General features: G+C 41.7%; 1 protein-coding gene across 1 annotated transcript in view; it reads right to left on the bottom strand.

Annotated features, from left to right (window-relative positions):
* Positions 1-13,071, bottom strand: part of furina (furin (paired basic amino acid cleaving enzyme) a) — a 132,844-nt gene that overhangs the window by 24,244 nt on the left and 95,529 nt on the right. The window contains 1 exon segment of the mRNA XM_079497965.1: positions 3,777-3,949. Within this exon segment, the coding sequence (XP_079354091.1) occupies positions 3,777-3,949 (173 nt within the window).

Raw genomic sequence — 13,071 nt, 5'->3', positions numbered from 1 at the left:
GTTCTTCAGTACTGTAGTACCACCTGGTGTGGATGTAATGTACTGTATACTACTGTTATTATGAGTGTTCTCCAGTACTGTAGTACCACCTGGTGTGGATGTAATGTACTGTATACTACTGTTATTATGAGTGTTCTGCAGTACTGTAGTACCACCTGGTGTGGATGTAATGTACTGTATACTACTGTTATTATGAGTGTTCTCCAGTACTGTAGTACCACCTGGTATGGATGTACTGTATACTACTGTTATTATGAGTGTTCTGCAGTACTGCAGTACCACCTGGTATGGATGTACTGTAGGCTATACTACTGTTATTATGAGTGTTCTTCAGTACTGTAGTACCACCTGGTATGGATGTTTGTCTGCAGCCCTAAAGTCACAACTGCTGCAACAACTAAACATTTTGTTCAAAGATTGTTGGACAACCACTTCAGAAACTTTATACATCCACGTATGATAACAGCATCCTAAGGTTAGCAAGGAATATCACCTCTAATACTAAGCATGTGTTGTATGGAGAATATAGGTTGCTACCTTCAGGAAGGGGATATGGTGTACCAGCATACAATAAGGTCAGAATAAAGAGGTCCTTTGTCCACCGGTCGACTTTGAGGCTTACTCAGGAGCTGTAGTAGCTACAGGGTAATCTAGGCGCCGCGGTGGATATTGCTCTTGTCTTGTATGTATGTATGTCTTGCATGTATATAAATTGTCTTGTTCTTTGTGTTAAATATATGTGTTCTGCATACTTGGGTCGCAAGACAAATTTCAGTGTGAACTGACAATAAAGTACTATATCATATCATATCATTTTACCACCTAGATCTCACCTCCAACAATGCCTCTCGGAGTAACCGTTAGAGGTGAGATCTAGGTGGTAACAAACACCTCTCTAATGATTAGAGAGGTGTTTGTATATCTCCTGGGAGGTTAGCATGCAAGACTAGTAGTAACTCCTCCTAACCTCCTCAAGCTTTTGCTGCTGGTAAGAATCAAGCCTCGGGCAGAATACGGAGACGATAATAAATCAATCAGGCCCACTTTAAAATTCGGAACAATCGCACACAATTTTGTTAGGCTAGTAGTTAACACAATCCCGGCGGTGAAAGAACCACCGAGCAATTTTACGAAAGGCACTGCCAAAGTATGTTATGAATATGAAGTCATTTTCTTCTTTAAAGTTTGTATACGGTTGGAGAACTCATAGCTCCAGTCTCTATCTGTGGTCATTAAAGGGGCATTCCACTCAATTTCAACATTTTACTATGTCATTAATATACCTTAGAGCTGTTGTGTGGACATAATAAAAAAGTCCCCCCATTCTGTGTTTCCTAGAACTGTAAGTATGAAAAAAATCATTAACATGGTGAAACACATCTTGATGACATCATCAAGATGTGTTTCACCATGTTAATGTTTTTTTTCAGATCTCCAGTTCTAGGAAACACAGAATGGGGGGACTTTTTTTATTATGTCCACACAACAGCTCTAAGGTATATTAATGACATAATAAAATGTTGAAAATGAGTGGAATGCCCCTTTAATCATTCAGTGTTTTTACAAGTCTAAACATTTTGTGTTCCTCTTTGTACTTTGCATCTACGATGAATATTATCCTTTCATATAGTGAAGAAGACTCGCTTAGCCCATTCTGACCTGAGATCAGATTCTAAAAATGTCTTCTACATTCTGAAAAAGCTATGTTTCCATGTCAGTCAAAAATAGCAGACCTACAAGCTCGTAGCGCGCCACTCGGTGGCGCGCTACGAGCTTGTAGATCTGCTATTTTTCAATAGCTAAAGCATAACATAATGCTAACACCAACAGGGGTTCCCGCCCCGGTTAAGAATTCCGAACTTTGTTCACTTTACTGCATTTTTAAACAATCTTCTCCGGTTACACTCGATACCGAGACTTAAATAGTTTTGAATACCACAATCTACTAATGAAATTGAAAAATTATCCCAGATTCGGAAAAGTGCCCTATATGGAAAACTGTGAAAATATAAATATAATATTTCACTGTACTGCATATTTAAGTTTTCCCTAATGGGTTTTAATTAACCCAGGTTTTAACCCATTCTGGGCGGGAACCCCTTTTGGTGTTTTAAGCATTATGTTACACTTTAGCTATTGAAAAATAGCAGATCTACAAGCTCATATGAGCTTGTAGATCTGCTATTTTTGAAAAATCGTGAAAATGCGGCACAAATCTTTGAATATATTCCTTCAGAGCGAACGTTTTAACTCAAATCTTTGCTTCTGAGGGGGTTCCTGGAACTACATATTTTCAGATGGGGGTCGGCGGCCAAATACATATAATTTTTGGGGTCCTTGACATGAAATATTGAGCACCACTGAGCAATTATGACCAGAAAACTGTCATAATTTAGAAGACATTTCTTAAATTTCGACATCAGGCCTAAATGGGTTAAGGGGGTCTGCTATTTGCAATAAAACCCAAATAATATTCCCCTCCATTCATAATTCTCATGGTCAAACCACTATCCTCTTTTGCTGTTCAATACCTAACGGCTGACTGTGAAAGCAAGCCACACACAGGCAGTAAATACCAATTTCAGTCCAACAGGGTTGTTGAGATGGAAATTGGGAACGCGTAATAAGGAAAACAAAGGCAATGTCTGCACACGATAAGATTGCTCTCCTGTTCTTTCATTTCATTATTTAACCAGACGTTGCCTTATTTTAATTTTCTTCATTTGATCATCTTTGGGTCCAGCACCATGTCTAACCCAACAACCTGTCATATGTTCTTATACAACATTAAACCACGCAAAAATTGGTGGAACTGAACCATCAGGCTCTGTAATATCCCAGCTATGCTGCACCGGCGGGGACTAAACACACGCAGCGCGCACGCACGCACACACACGCACGCACTGATTGGCTAAGGAACCTGTCAATCTCTATATTGCTCCCATTCATTTCAACGGCAAGGGGATTCACTGGAGTTTCTGCAGGCCTCCCGGTAGAGAATTTTACCCGGAGACAACACAATGAAATAATCTCATTGGTTAAAAAAAAACAAGGGCTGTTGTACCGTCCTGCACAGAATGGAAGCAGAGCATCCAGCCTGTCTGAGTGAGAAACAGTGCAGTGGCAGCGAAATAAATATAATATTATATATAATATTATAGATATAATATTTGTTAAAAATAAAAACTTATTATAAAATATAAATTTTAATTTCTGCATCAGGCAAGTGGGCCAGCAGAGAAGGCCTTGCTGGCCCTGACGGCCCACTACTGCTCTAACCCATTTTGGGCGGGAAGCCCTTTTGGTGTTTTAAACCAGGGGTTCTCAACCCGTGGGTCGCGACCCCTCGGGGGGTCGCCAAATTATTTTAGGGGGTCCCCAAATTATTTTCAAAAAAATATATATATATATATTTTCACGATTTTTCAAAAATAGCAGATCTACAAGCTATGAGCTTGTAGATCTGCTATTTTTAAATAGCTAAATTATAACAATGCTTAAAACACCAAAAGGGGTTCCCGCCCAAAATGGTTTAAGGTTATTGTAGCAGTCAATTTATATTGGGGGTCGGGAGGGGGCGGGGCGGGGGTCCCGAGACGTTGCCAAAGCATTTTCGGGGGTCCCCGGCCAAAAACGTTGAGAACCCCTGTTTTAAACAACAACAATTTTGATCAACGTTTGCCTGTTATCTCTCCTATGGTACCATTAACATCAATACACATGAGCATGAAGTTGTTTACAATTCATTCTATCCAACGATAACAAAATATCCATACGTTTTGGACTCCATGCAGAAAGGCTTCTTTGGCGAGCTTCGCGGGTCCGTCGACGGTCTTGCCGTCGTCCTCCGGGCCCCAGCTGGCGCTGTAGATGTGGATGTGCTGGGGGTTCAGACTGAGGGACTGGGCCTCCACCACGTCAGTCACCTCCCCGTCCAGCATACGCACACCTGTGGATGATCAATTATAATTAGCCAAGTTCAAATGTATGCATTCCCTTATAACAAAACAGAACACTGTGAATTGAATATGAACCCTTTTCCCTTTGTCCTTTAAATCGATTCGGCTTTGAATGTAGAAAAATACGACTTCAGCCCTTAGAGGCAACAAGTTCCAGTTCCCGCAAGATTAAAAAAATGGTCGAAAGTGTGTGCTCTGTGATTTTGTGAATAATTCAGAAAGTCTTCCAGCCTCCAGGCTGTTGAGCCTCCCCAACCCCGCACTCCCCCCTCTACGGCTTTACAGCCCGCATCCGCTAAGAGAAGGTTGAGAAATCCAAGACATATCTTCAGAAAAACAAACACATTCTCCTCTTTGATGCACGGAGGGTCAGGTTACAGTACTCCATGCTGCCCTCATATGGGTGGGTTAGAGTAAACAAAGCTCGGAAACTTTGAAGTTTCTCTAGCCCATTTTGGGCGGGAACCATTATGTTATGCTTTAGCTATTGAAAAATAGCAGATCTACAAGCTCATAGCGCGCCACCGAGTGGCGCGCTACGAGCTTGTAGGTCTGCCATTTTTGAAAAATCGAAGAACCACTGACGGGTCAGGTTACAGTACTCCATGCTGCCCTCATATGGGTGGGTTAGAGTAAACAAAGCTCGGAAACTTTGAAGTTTCTCTAGAGGCATCAAACAGGACCAACCAACCATCCACAGCACTGTCAGTGGCAGCCTGTATACTTCCATACCAGAGAGATAGTCACACGAGTTCCTAGAGTGAGACATCTGGGCATTACACCTCTCACATATCATCCCACCTCCCACACACAAAAACAAAGAGTGGGGGGGATTTCTTGAAAAATCGGAAAGCCCCGATTTTTCGATTTCTGTGTCTTTTTTTATTTTTTTAACCTTTATTAAACCAGTAAAAACACACATTGAGACTGAAGTCTCTTTTACACAGTGTGAACTGGCCAAGAGAAGTGGCAAAATGAGTGACACAGCTCTGCCAGTAACATTAAACTACACTACAAAAAAAATCACACCTGTGTGAACCGAGTGGTGCAACTCCCCTCTCCCCCTGCCCCCCCTCTCTCTCTCTCTCTCTCTCTCATTAGCAGGCAACAGTGCAACACTATCTCTCTCTCTCTGTTTCTGGCAAAACAGCGCCACTTTTGCCCCTACTGGTACTCATAGTCACATACAGTAGGTGAAGACAGACGGACATTGCTGTAAACAGGACAAACATACAACGCTCATAAATACAGTACCCACTACCGAAGAAGCTCAAAGGGAGAACAGGAACGTTTAAGAACGTGACCAATAAGGACTAAAAACTAAGCAACGAAATGTGCTATACGTCAAAGTAGATGCAGTGTATGGGAAGTGTGCCCAATCCTTTTAAAGCTCACTAGGGGAATCACAGCAGCCAGTTTGAGTCTCTGGTCTGAACACTGAAGGCTCAGACTTGCAAATTGACTTAACTTCTTGACATTATGAGGTCATAAGGTTGGAATTCATATCAGGTTAACACCATTCTGGACGGGAACACCTTTTGGTGTTTTAACTAAGCATTATGTTATACTTTAGCTATTGAAAAATAGCAGATGTACAAGCTCATAGCGCGCCACCGAGTGGTGCACTATGAACTTGTAGGTCTGCTATTTTTGAAAAATCGTAAAAATGCGGCACAAATCTTTGAATATATATTCTTTCAGAGCGAACGTTTTTCTTATTTTGACGTCAGGCCTAAATTTACTTAACTTCTTGACATTATGAGGTCATAAGGTTGGAATTCATATCAGGTTAACATGGGGTGAATAGGGGCAGCAGTGACCCCTAGAGGTCAGAGGAGCATGCTGGTGGCCAGAAGGTCGACGGTTTGATCCCCAAGTCTGGCAGGACTTGTGTGGGTTAGGTTAAGGTCAATGAGCCACACTTCATACCCTCACACCACAGTGTTGTTTTTGGCAGCATTTAGATTTTAGTTTTAGTCATAGTCTCTTGAATAGTCTCTTAATTTAGTTTTAGTCACATTTTAGTCAATTGGAATGTGTGTTAGTCTAGTTTTAGTCGAATAAATATAAGATTTTAGTCGACTAAATCTACAGTTGATTTAGTCGACTAAAATGTATTTTGGCGGGCCTTGATGACGTCGTAATGACTGTTTTTACAGTCATAACGGCTATTTTCAGCATGCAACCAAGTGTAAAATGACTTATACTGGATCTCTTGTCCAATAGTCCCTTCCTAACATTTTAGTCTTCGTTTTAATTTGTTGACGAAATTGTCAGTATATTTACTCTTAGTTTTTAGTCATCATAGCTTAATTTTCATTTAGTTTCCATTTTGTTTTCGTCAGTGGAAAAAGGTATAGTCGACCAACATTTTTCGTCTTAGTTTTAGTCGACAAAATCAACACCACCTCACCCACTCAATACGCCCTGTCGAAGTGCCCTTGAGCAAGATACATAACCCCCAGCGGCCCCAGTGAGGCAGGCAGTTAGTATAACCCATTTAGGGCTGACGTCGAAATAAAAAAAACGTTCGCTCTGAAAGAATATAATACCTATTCAAAGATTTGTGCCGCATTTTTACGATTTTTCAAAAATAGCAGACCTACAAGCTCATAGCGTGCCACTCGGTGGCGCGCTATGAGCTTGTAGATCTGCTATTTTTCAATAGCTAAAGTATAACGGAATGCTTGAAACACCAAAAGGGGTTCCCGCCCAAAATGGGATAAAACACTGTGGTTGGACTGTGCAGCTCCGAGGTCTAAATGTGTGAGTGAATTGCAGGTTCTTGCTGAAAAAGTGTTTTGTGTTTTGTGTGTGTTTTGTGCTCTAACCAATGATAAATAACCCATTTAGGCCCGATGTCGAAATAAATAAAAAGTCTTCTGAAAGAATATTATATTCTAATATTTGTGCCACATTTTCACGATTTTTCAAAAAATAGCAGACCTACAAGCTCGTAGCGCGCCACTCGGTGGCGCGCTATGAGCTTGTAGGTCTGCTATTTTCCAATAGCTAAAGTATAACATAATGCTTAGTTATAAAACACCAAAAGGGGTTCCCGCCCAGAATGGGATAAAAGGGAGGGGGGGGGGGGGGGGGGGGGGGAAACAACAACCAACCTCAAACGATATTCTCCCAGTCAAAACAAGCTTACAAGGAGATATGAATAAGAGATAGATGGATAGATGCTTTATCTTACGAACCCTAAAATCTGACAAGATTCAAAACAATCTAGTAAGACACCCTGCATACGGACACCGTCTGAGACGTGATAAACTTGTATTGTTTGTGTGGTGGTCACTCTTCAATGGCATAACCCATTTTGGGCGGGAACCCCTTTTGGTGTTAGCATTATGTTATGCTTTAGCTATCGAAAAATAGCAGATCTACAAGCTCATAGCGCGCCACCGAGTGGCGTGCTACGAGCTTGTAGGTCTGCTATTTTCGAAAAATCGAAGAACGACCGACATAGAAACATAGCTTTTTCAGAAAACTGTCAGGATGTAGAAGACATTTTTAGAATCTGATCTCAGGTCAAAATGGGATAACAAGACTTGATATATAATTTTTACTCCCAATATTCATGAATGTAATCAAATTTATATATGGTGATTCCGGCTGTGCCATGCCTTTTTGCATCATGAATATAGAAGGCAGGGCTCTATGGTATATTCATGAAATAAATGGCTTAGTGATTGAAGCCAGTTCCCCCTCGTAATATCAAAATGAGCATAAATTCTTATCAATTCCTTCACCCAATTGCAACAGAAAATAGTGGGAAAAACAACCCTTATTACTATTCGAGCCTATCTTGAAGCTCCATGTGGCAGCTGGATGATTTGGCTGCTTGTTTGATACATCTAATCCTTGTTTATCCCATTTTGACCTGAGATCAGATTCAAAAAATGTCTTCTAAATCATCGACAGTTTTCTGAAATACCTATGTTTCTATATCAGTATTTCATGTCGAGGACCCCAAAATGATATGTAATAATTGTCCGCCGACCCCCATCTGAAAATATGTTGTTCCAGGAACCCCCCAGAAGCAAAGATTTGAGGTTAAAAACATTCGCTCTGAAAGAATATATATTCAACGATGTGAGGCACATTTTCATGATTTTTCAAAAATAGCAGACCTACAAGCTCGTAGCGCGCCACTCGGTGGCGCGCTACGAGCTTGTAGATCTGCTATTTTTCAATAGCTAAAGCATAACATAATGCTAACACCAAAAGGGGTTCCCGCCCAAAATGGGTTATTATTCATTTATCAGGGTTCAAGCTTCATGCCGACTATGTGGTTATTTTAGAGAATATGGTCCACAGGTGAATTCTTAATAGAAATGCACGTCTGCAGCATAAGCAAAAATCAAAGTGTTATTTCCCAGGTGACACTGACAAGTGCCCTTTTCACATTCCACATTGAAGATGATTTTTTTGGAGAATGCTTCAATTATAATATTTGTGCAAGGGGGAGGGTGTATATGTATTGTGTGTGTGCGTAAATGGTGCATTTACATAGCGCCTTTATCCAAGGCGCTTTACATAGATTCACCCATTCACACACACATTCATACACCGATTGCGGCGGAAGCCATGCAAGGTACCAACTAGCACATCGGGAGCAATTTGGGGTTCAGTGTCTTGCCCAAGGACACTTCGACATGTAGACAGGAGGAGCCGGGATTCGAACCGCCGACCCATGGATCATTGGACGACCTGCTCTACCACTTGAGCCACAGTCGCCCCATATGCGTACTGTGTATGTGCGTGCGACGTGCGTGCGTGCGTGTGTGCGTGCGTGCGTGCACCACATGATGCTTGTTCTCCCTCTATAACCAGTCATTGCTCTTCACCTGTTTCAGTGAAACTGAACTCTTTATGTTGATTCCAGATGGTAAATCAACATAAAGACTTAAAAATTCTGGTGCAATTGTATTGTGTTCAATGTCATCCAATGACAGCTGTATCAAGCAGCAGGATGCAGACAGAGAAAGACAAGAGATGTGAAATAATGAGATAGATGGAGCATGCGCTGAATGGATAGATGAGATGCTCTAATTAAAATAGGGATTACACATGCTCAGAGTACTGGACTCGGACGACCTGATAACGGAGCTGATGAATAACCCGAAGAAGAATCACTCACAGAAAACACATACAGTACTCAGAGCCACTTTATGAATTGCATTTTTATGGCTCTTTTTAGTGCTCAAAGCACTTTACAATGGTTCATTCATTCATACATTGGGAGGTGAAGCGGTGAACAGTCGACGCCAGCGTCCTCACTTCCCACATTCACACACCAATGGTGGCGAGCTCACACCGACCGACTCATTGGAGGCAATGTAGGGTTCAGTGTCTTGCCCAAGGACACTTCAACATGTGGACAGGAGGAGCCGGGATTCGAACCGCTGACCTAGGGATCATTGGACGACCTGCTCTACCTCCTGAGCCACAGCCGCCCTAAACTTTAGGGCACATTATTTATTATTTAGCACATAATGTGCTCGCATGCAGACTTGCATGTCACTCATGTTGTCTATTGTTCATTCAATGATTCACAGACATATTTAAAATGTCCAATCTAAATGTTGCCATAGAGAGCATTACTCCATTGTTACATTAGTACCGTTACGTTAAAAATAAATTACACAACAGGTTGTTTCGAGGAAGCAATCTGATTGGTTGAAACAGCCTTCTAGCCGTGGTTCAAACGAGCACCACTCCACACTTAATCAAAACAAAGAATTCAGCTTCTCCCAGAGCGCTAGCAAACTCGGTGGCTAGGCTAGCTAGTTTCTTGGGACATTTGTGGTCGTAGTGACTACATCTGTCATTAAAAACAAATGTAATAAAAGTGAATGCTTCCCAGTGAACTGCCTGGCTCGTCAAATACCCAATGATTCCCTGCCCTTTCGGGTAACAGAAATTGGTTTCCGCTATCTTGGAATTCACATCCGTAAGACTACAAATTCCTTGTTTACGGATAGTTTTTTACCTCTTGTTGACAAACTTAAACTGGACCTAGATAGATGGAAGATCATGCATGTATCCTTGGCAGGTAGAGTGAATAGTATAAAGATGAATGTCCTACCCCGTTTCGTGTACTTGTTTCAAGCATTGCCAATATTTATACCTGTGTATTTTTCCCGTAACCTGGACAAACTCATGTTATCATTTATATGGGGAGGTAAATCTCAGAGAATTAAAAAAGAATACCTACAAAGATCCAGACCTGATGGGGGACTTGCCCTCCCCAACTTTAAGTACTATTACTGGGCTGCTAATATATCTAAAGTTGGTCAGTTGGATTCACAATCCTGATTTGGACTGGTGCCAAAATGAAGCCAGTTCTTGCTTGGGCACATCTCTATTGGCTCTTATTACATCCAATCTACCCATTTCCCAGAACCGCTATACCTCCAACCCTATCGTTAGGAACACCTTGAAAATATGGTCCCAATTCAGATCCTCATTCAACCTCAGAGAACTTTCTCCCTACAGCCCGATACGTAATAACCACCTGTTCACTCCTGCAATGTCAGACCCAACTTACTCTCTGTGGTCTAGATCAGGGGTTCTCAACGTTTTTGGCCGGGGACCCCCGAAAATGCTTTGGCAACGTCTCGGGACCCCCGCCCCGCCCCCTCCCGACCCCCAATATAAATTGACTGCTACAATAACCTTAAACCATTTTGGGCGGGAACCCCTTTTGGTGTTTTAAGCATTGTTATAATTTAGCTATTTCAAAATAGCAGATCTACAAGCTCATAGCGCGCCACCGAGTGGCGCGCTACGAGCTTGTAGGTCTGCTATTTTTGAAAAATCGTGAAAATATTTTTTTTTTTTTTTTTTTTTAAAACAGTATTTTTGCTAACTTCAGGGAACTGGCATCCAAATTCAATCTACCCAACTCTCATTTGTTTAGATACTTCCAGAACCGTCACTTCGCCCAGTCACACAATCCTTCTTTTCCTAACATCTCCTCCAAATCTGGAACTGAATCCATCTTAGATGCCCCGTTGCAAGTAAAAGGCCTTTTGTCTTATATCTATAACATTATTTCTAATTTAAGGACCACCTCTCTCAATAGAACCAAATCAGGCTGGGAAGGGGAGCTGGGTGAAACCATAACGGATGAGACGTGGAGTAACGCCCTCACTCAGGTAAATAGTAGTACCTCATGTGCCAGGCTAAACCTAATCCTAATTTAGTGGCAGCGGTGGCCGAACGGATAGCGGAGCGGTCTTGATACCGGAAGGTCGCCAGTTCGAATCAGCGGTCCGACACGTTAAAATTACCACCGCTGAAATGCCCTTGAACAAGGCATTGAACCACTACGATGAAATGTGTTCTATGAGCAGGGCCTGGCTGGAAACAAGTTCTTGAGCTTAGCCCAGATACCCTGGGTAAATATAGTAATCATTTCATTTCATTTCATCATTTCATTTCATTTCATCCAACTTAAAGTTCTGCACCGCTCTCATTACTGCAAAGCTAAACTAGCTAGAATGTATACCAGTGTTGACGACAAGTGTGATAGATGCTACTTATCCCCAGCTAACTTAATCCATTGAGACCTGGAACGCATCCATGTCACGTTAGCGTTTAACCACATTAACCATTAACTCATTTTGGGCGGGAACCCCTTTTGGTGTTTTAAACATTATGTTATAATTTAGCTATTGAAAAATAGCAGATCTACAAGCTCATAGCGCGCCACCGAGTGGCGCGCTATGAACTTGTAGGTCTGCTATTTTTGAAAAATCGTTAAAATGTGCCTCAAATCTTTCCGAAAATTGTCATGATTTAGAAAACTTTTTTTTTTTAAATTTCGACGTCAGGCCTGAATGGGTTAACACACATGTTCTGGTCACGCCCTCAATTAATACAATACTGGACTGCCATATTTCGATCCTTATCAGAAATGTTTAGTATACCCTTACTTCCCTGTCCTGAAGTGGCAATCTTTGGTGTACTCTCTAACAATATTAAGTGTAACAAAAAGGTTCATAACTGCATAGCCTTCCTATCATTACTCGCTCGAAGGAGAATCCTCCTAGACTGGAAATCTTCACTCCCCCCTAAATCAGACCACTGGCTGAAAAGATGCCATGTTATTCCTGAATCTCGAGAAAATTAAATACGATCTACGTTGCTCTCCAGGAAGATTCGCCTCCTCCTGGGGTCCGACAATAACTTAGGGCGGCTGTGGCTCAGGAGGTAGAGCAGGTCGTCCAATGATCCCTGGGTCGTCGGTTCGAATCCCGGCTCCTCCTCCTGTCCACATGTCGAAGTGTCCTTGGGCAAGACACTGAACCCTACATTGCCTCCAATGAGTCGGTCGGTGTGAGCTCGCCACCATTGGTGTGTGAATGTGGGAAGTGAGGACGCTGGCGTCGACTGTTCGCCGCTTCACCTCCCAATGTATGAATGAATGAACCATTGTAAAGTGCTTTGAGCACTTGGAAAAGCGCTATAAAAATGCAATTCATATAAAAATGCAATTCATGAACCTATCTCGAGAATCTGTCAAGTCTTCCGAACACCCCATAGGCCATTTGTTATAAACCATGGTGTTCCCCTCCTACTCCGCACACCAACCTCATTCCCCTCTTAACCCTTTCATTCCTTTCTTCTCCTACTTTCTTCCTATCTACTTCCAAAATAAACAGCAGTAGGCCTTATCTCTTTCTGCCACTCTCTCCTACAACATCATGGAGTCCTTATCTCACTATTCACTTCTGTCTATTTCTCTCTCTTTTCTACTTCTCCTTGCTGGCTATTGCTACTATTTACTTAAAATAAAAAACCTATAAGGTGAAAGGAGAAGGTGTCAAAGTTCCAAGTGGGAGGGTGGGGGGTTGTTTTCGTCTTGTTTTGTTTTGTTTTGTTTTGTTTTATAAAAGAAAAAGAAGCATAACATATCATATGTACTGCATTTTTCCCTGTCCAAACCCCTCTACTATGCTTAATAAAAAAACCTTAAATTGAAAAAAAAATGTCAGTGATTTTCTTAGTTTTAAGGGTAACTGTTGTATAATTCCAATATTACACTCGAGGGTGTGGTTTAACGTGATTATTGCAACTTCAGTGATGCTTGCGGAACTCG

This window comes from Electrona antarctica (genome assembly GCF_951216825.1).
Source record: "Electrona antarctica genome assembly, chromosome: 3".
NCBI lineage: Eukaryota > Metazoa > Chordata > Actinopteri > Myctophiformes > Myctophidae > Electrona > Electrona antarctica.
The sequence above is the reverse complement of the archived record's forward strand: the minus strand, read 5'-3'. Positions and strand labels throughout refer to the sequence as shown.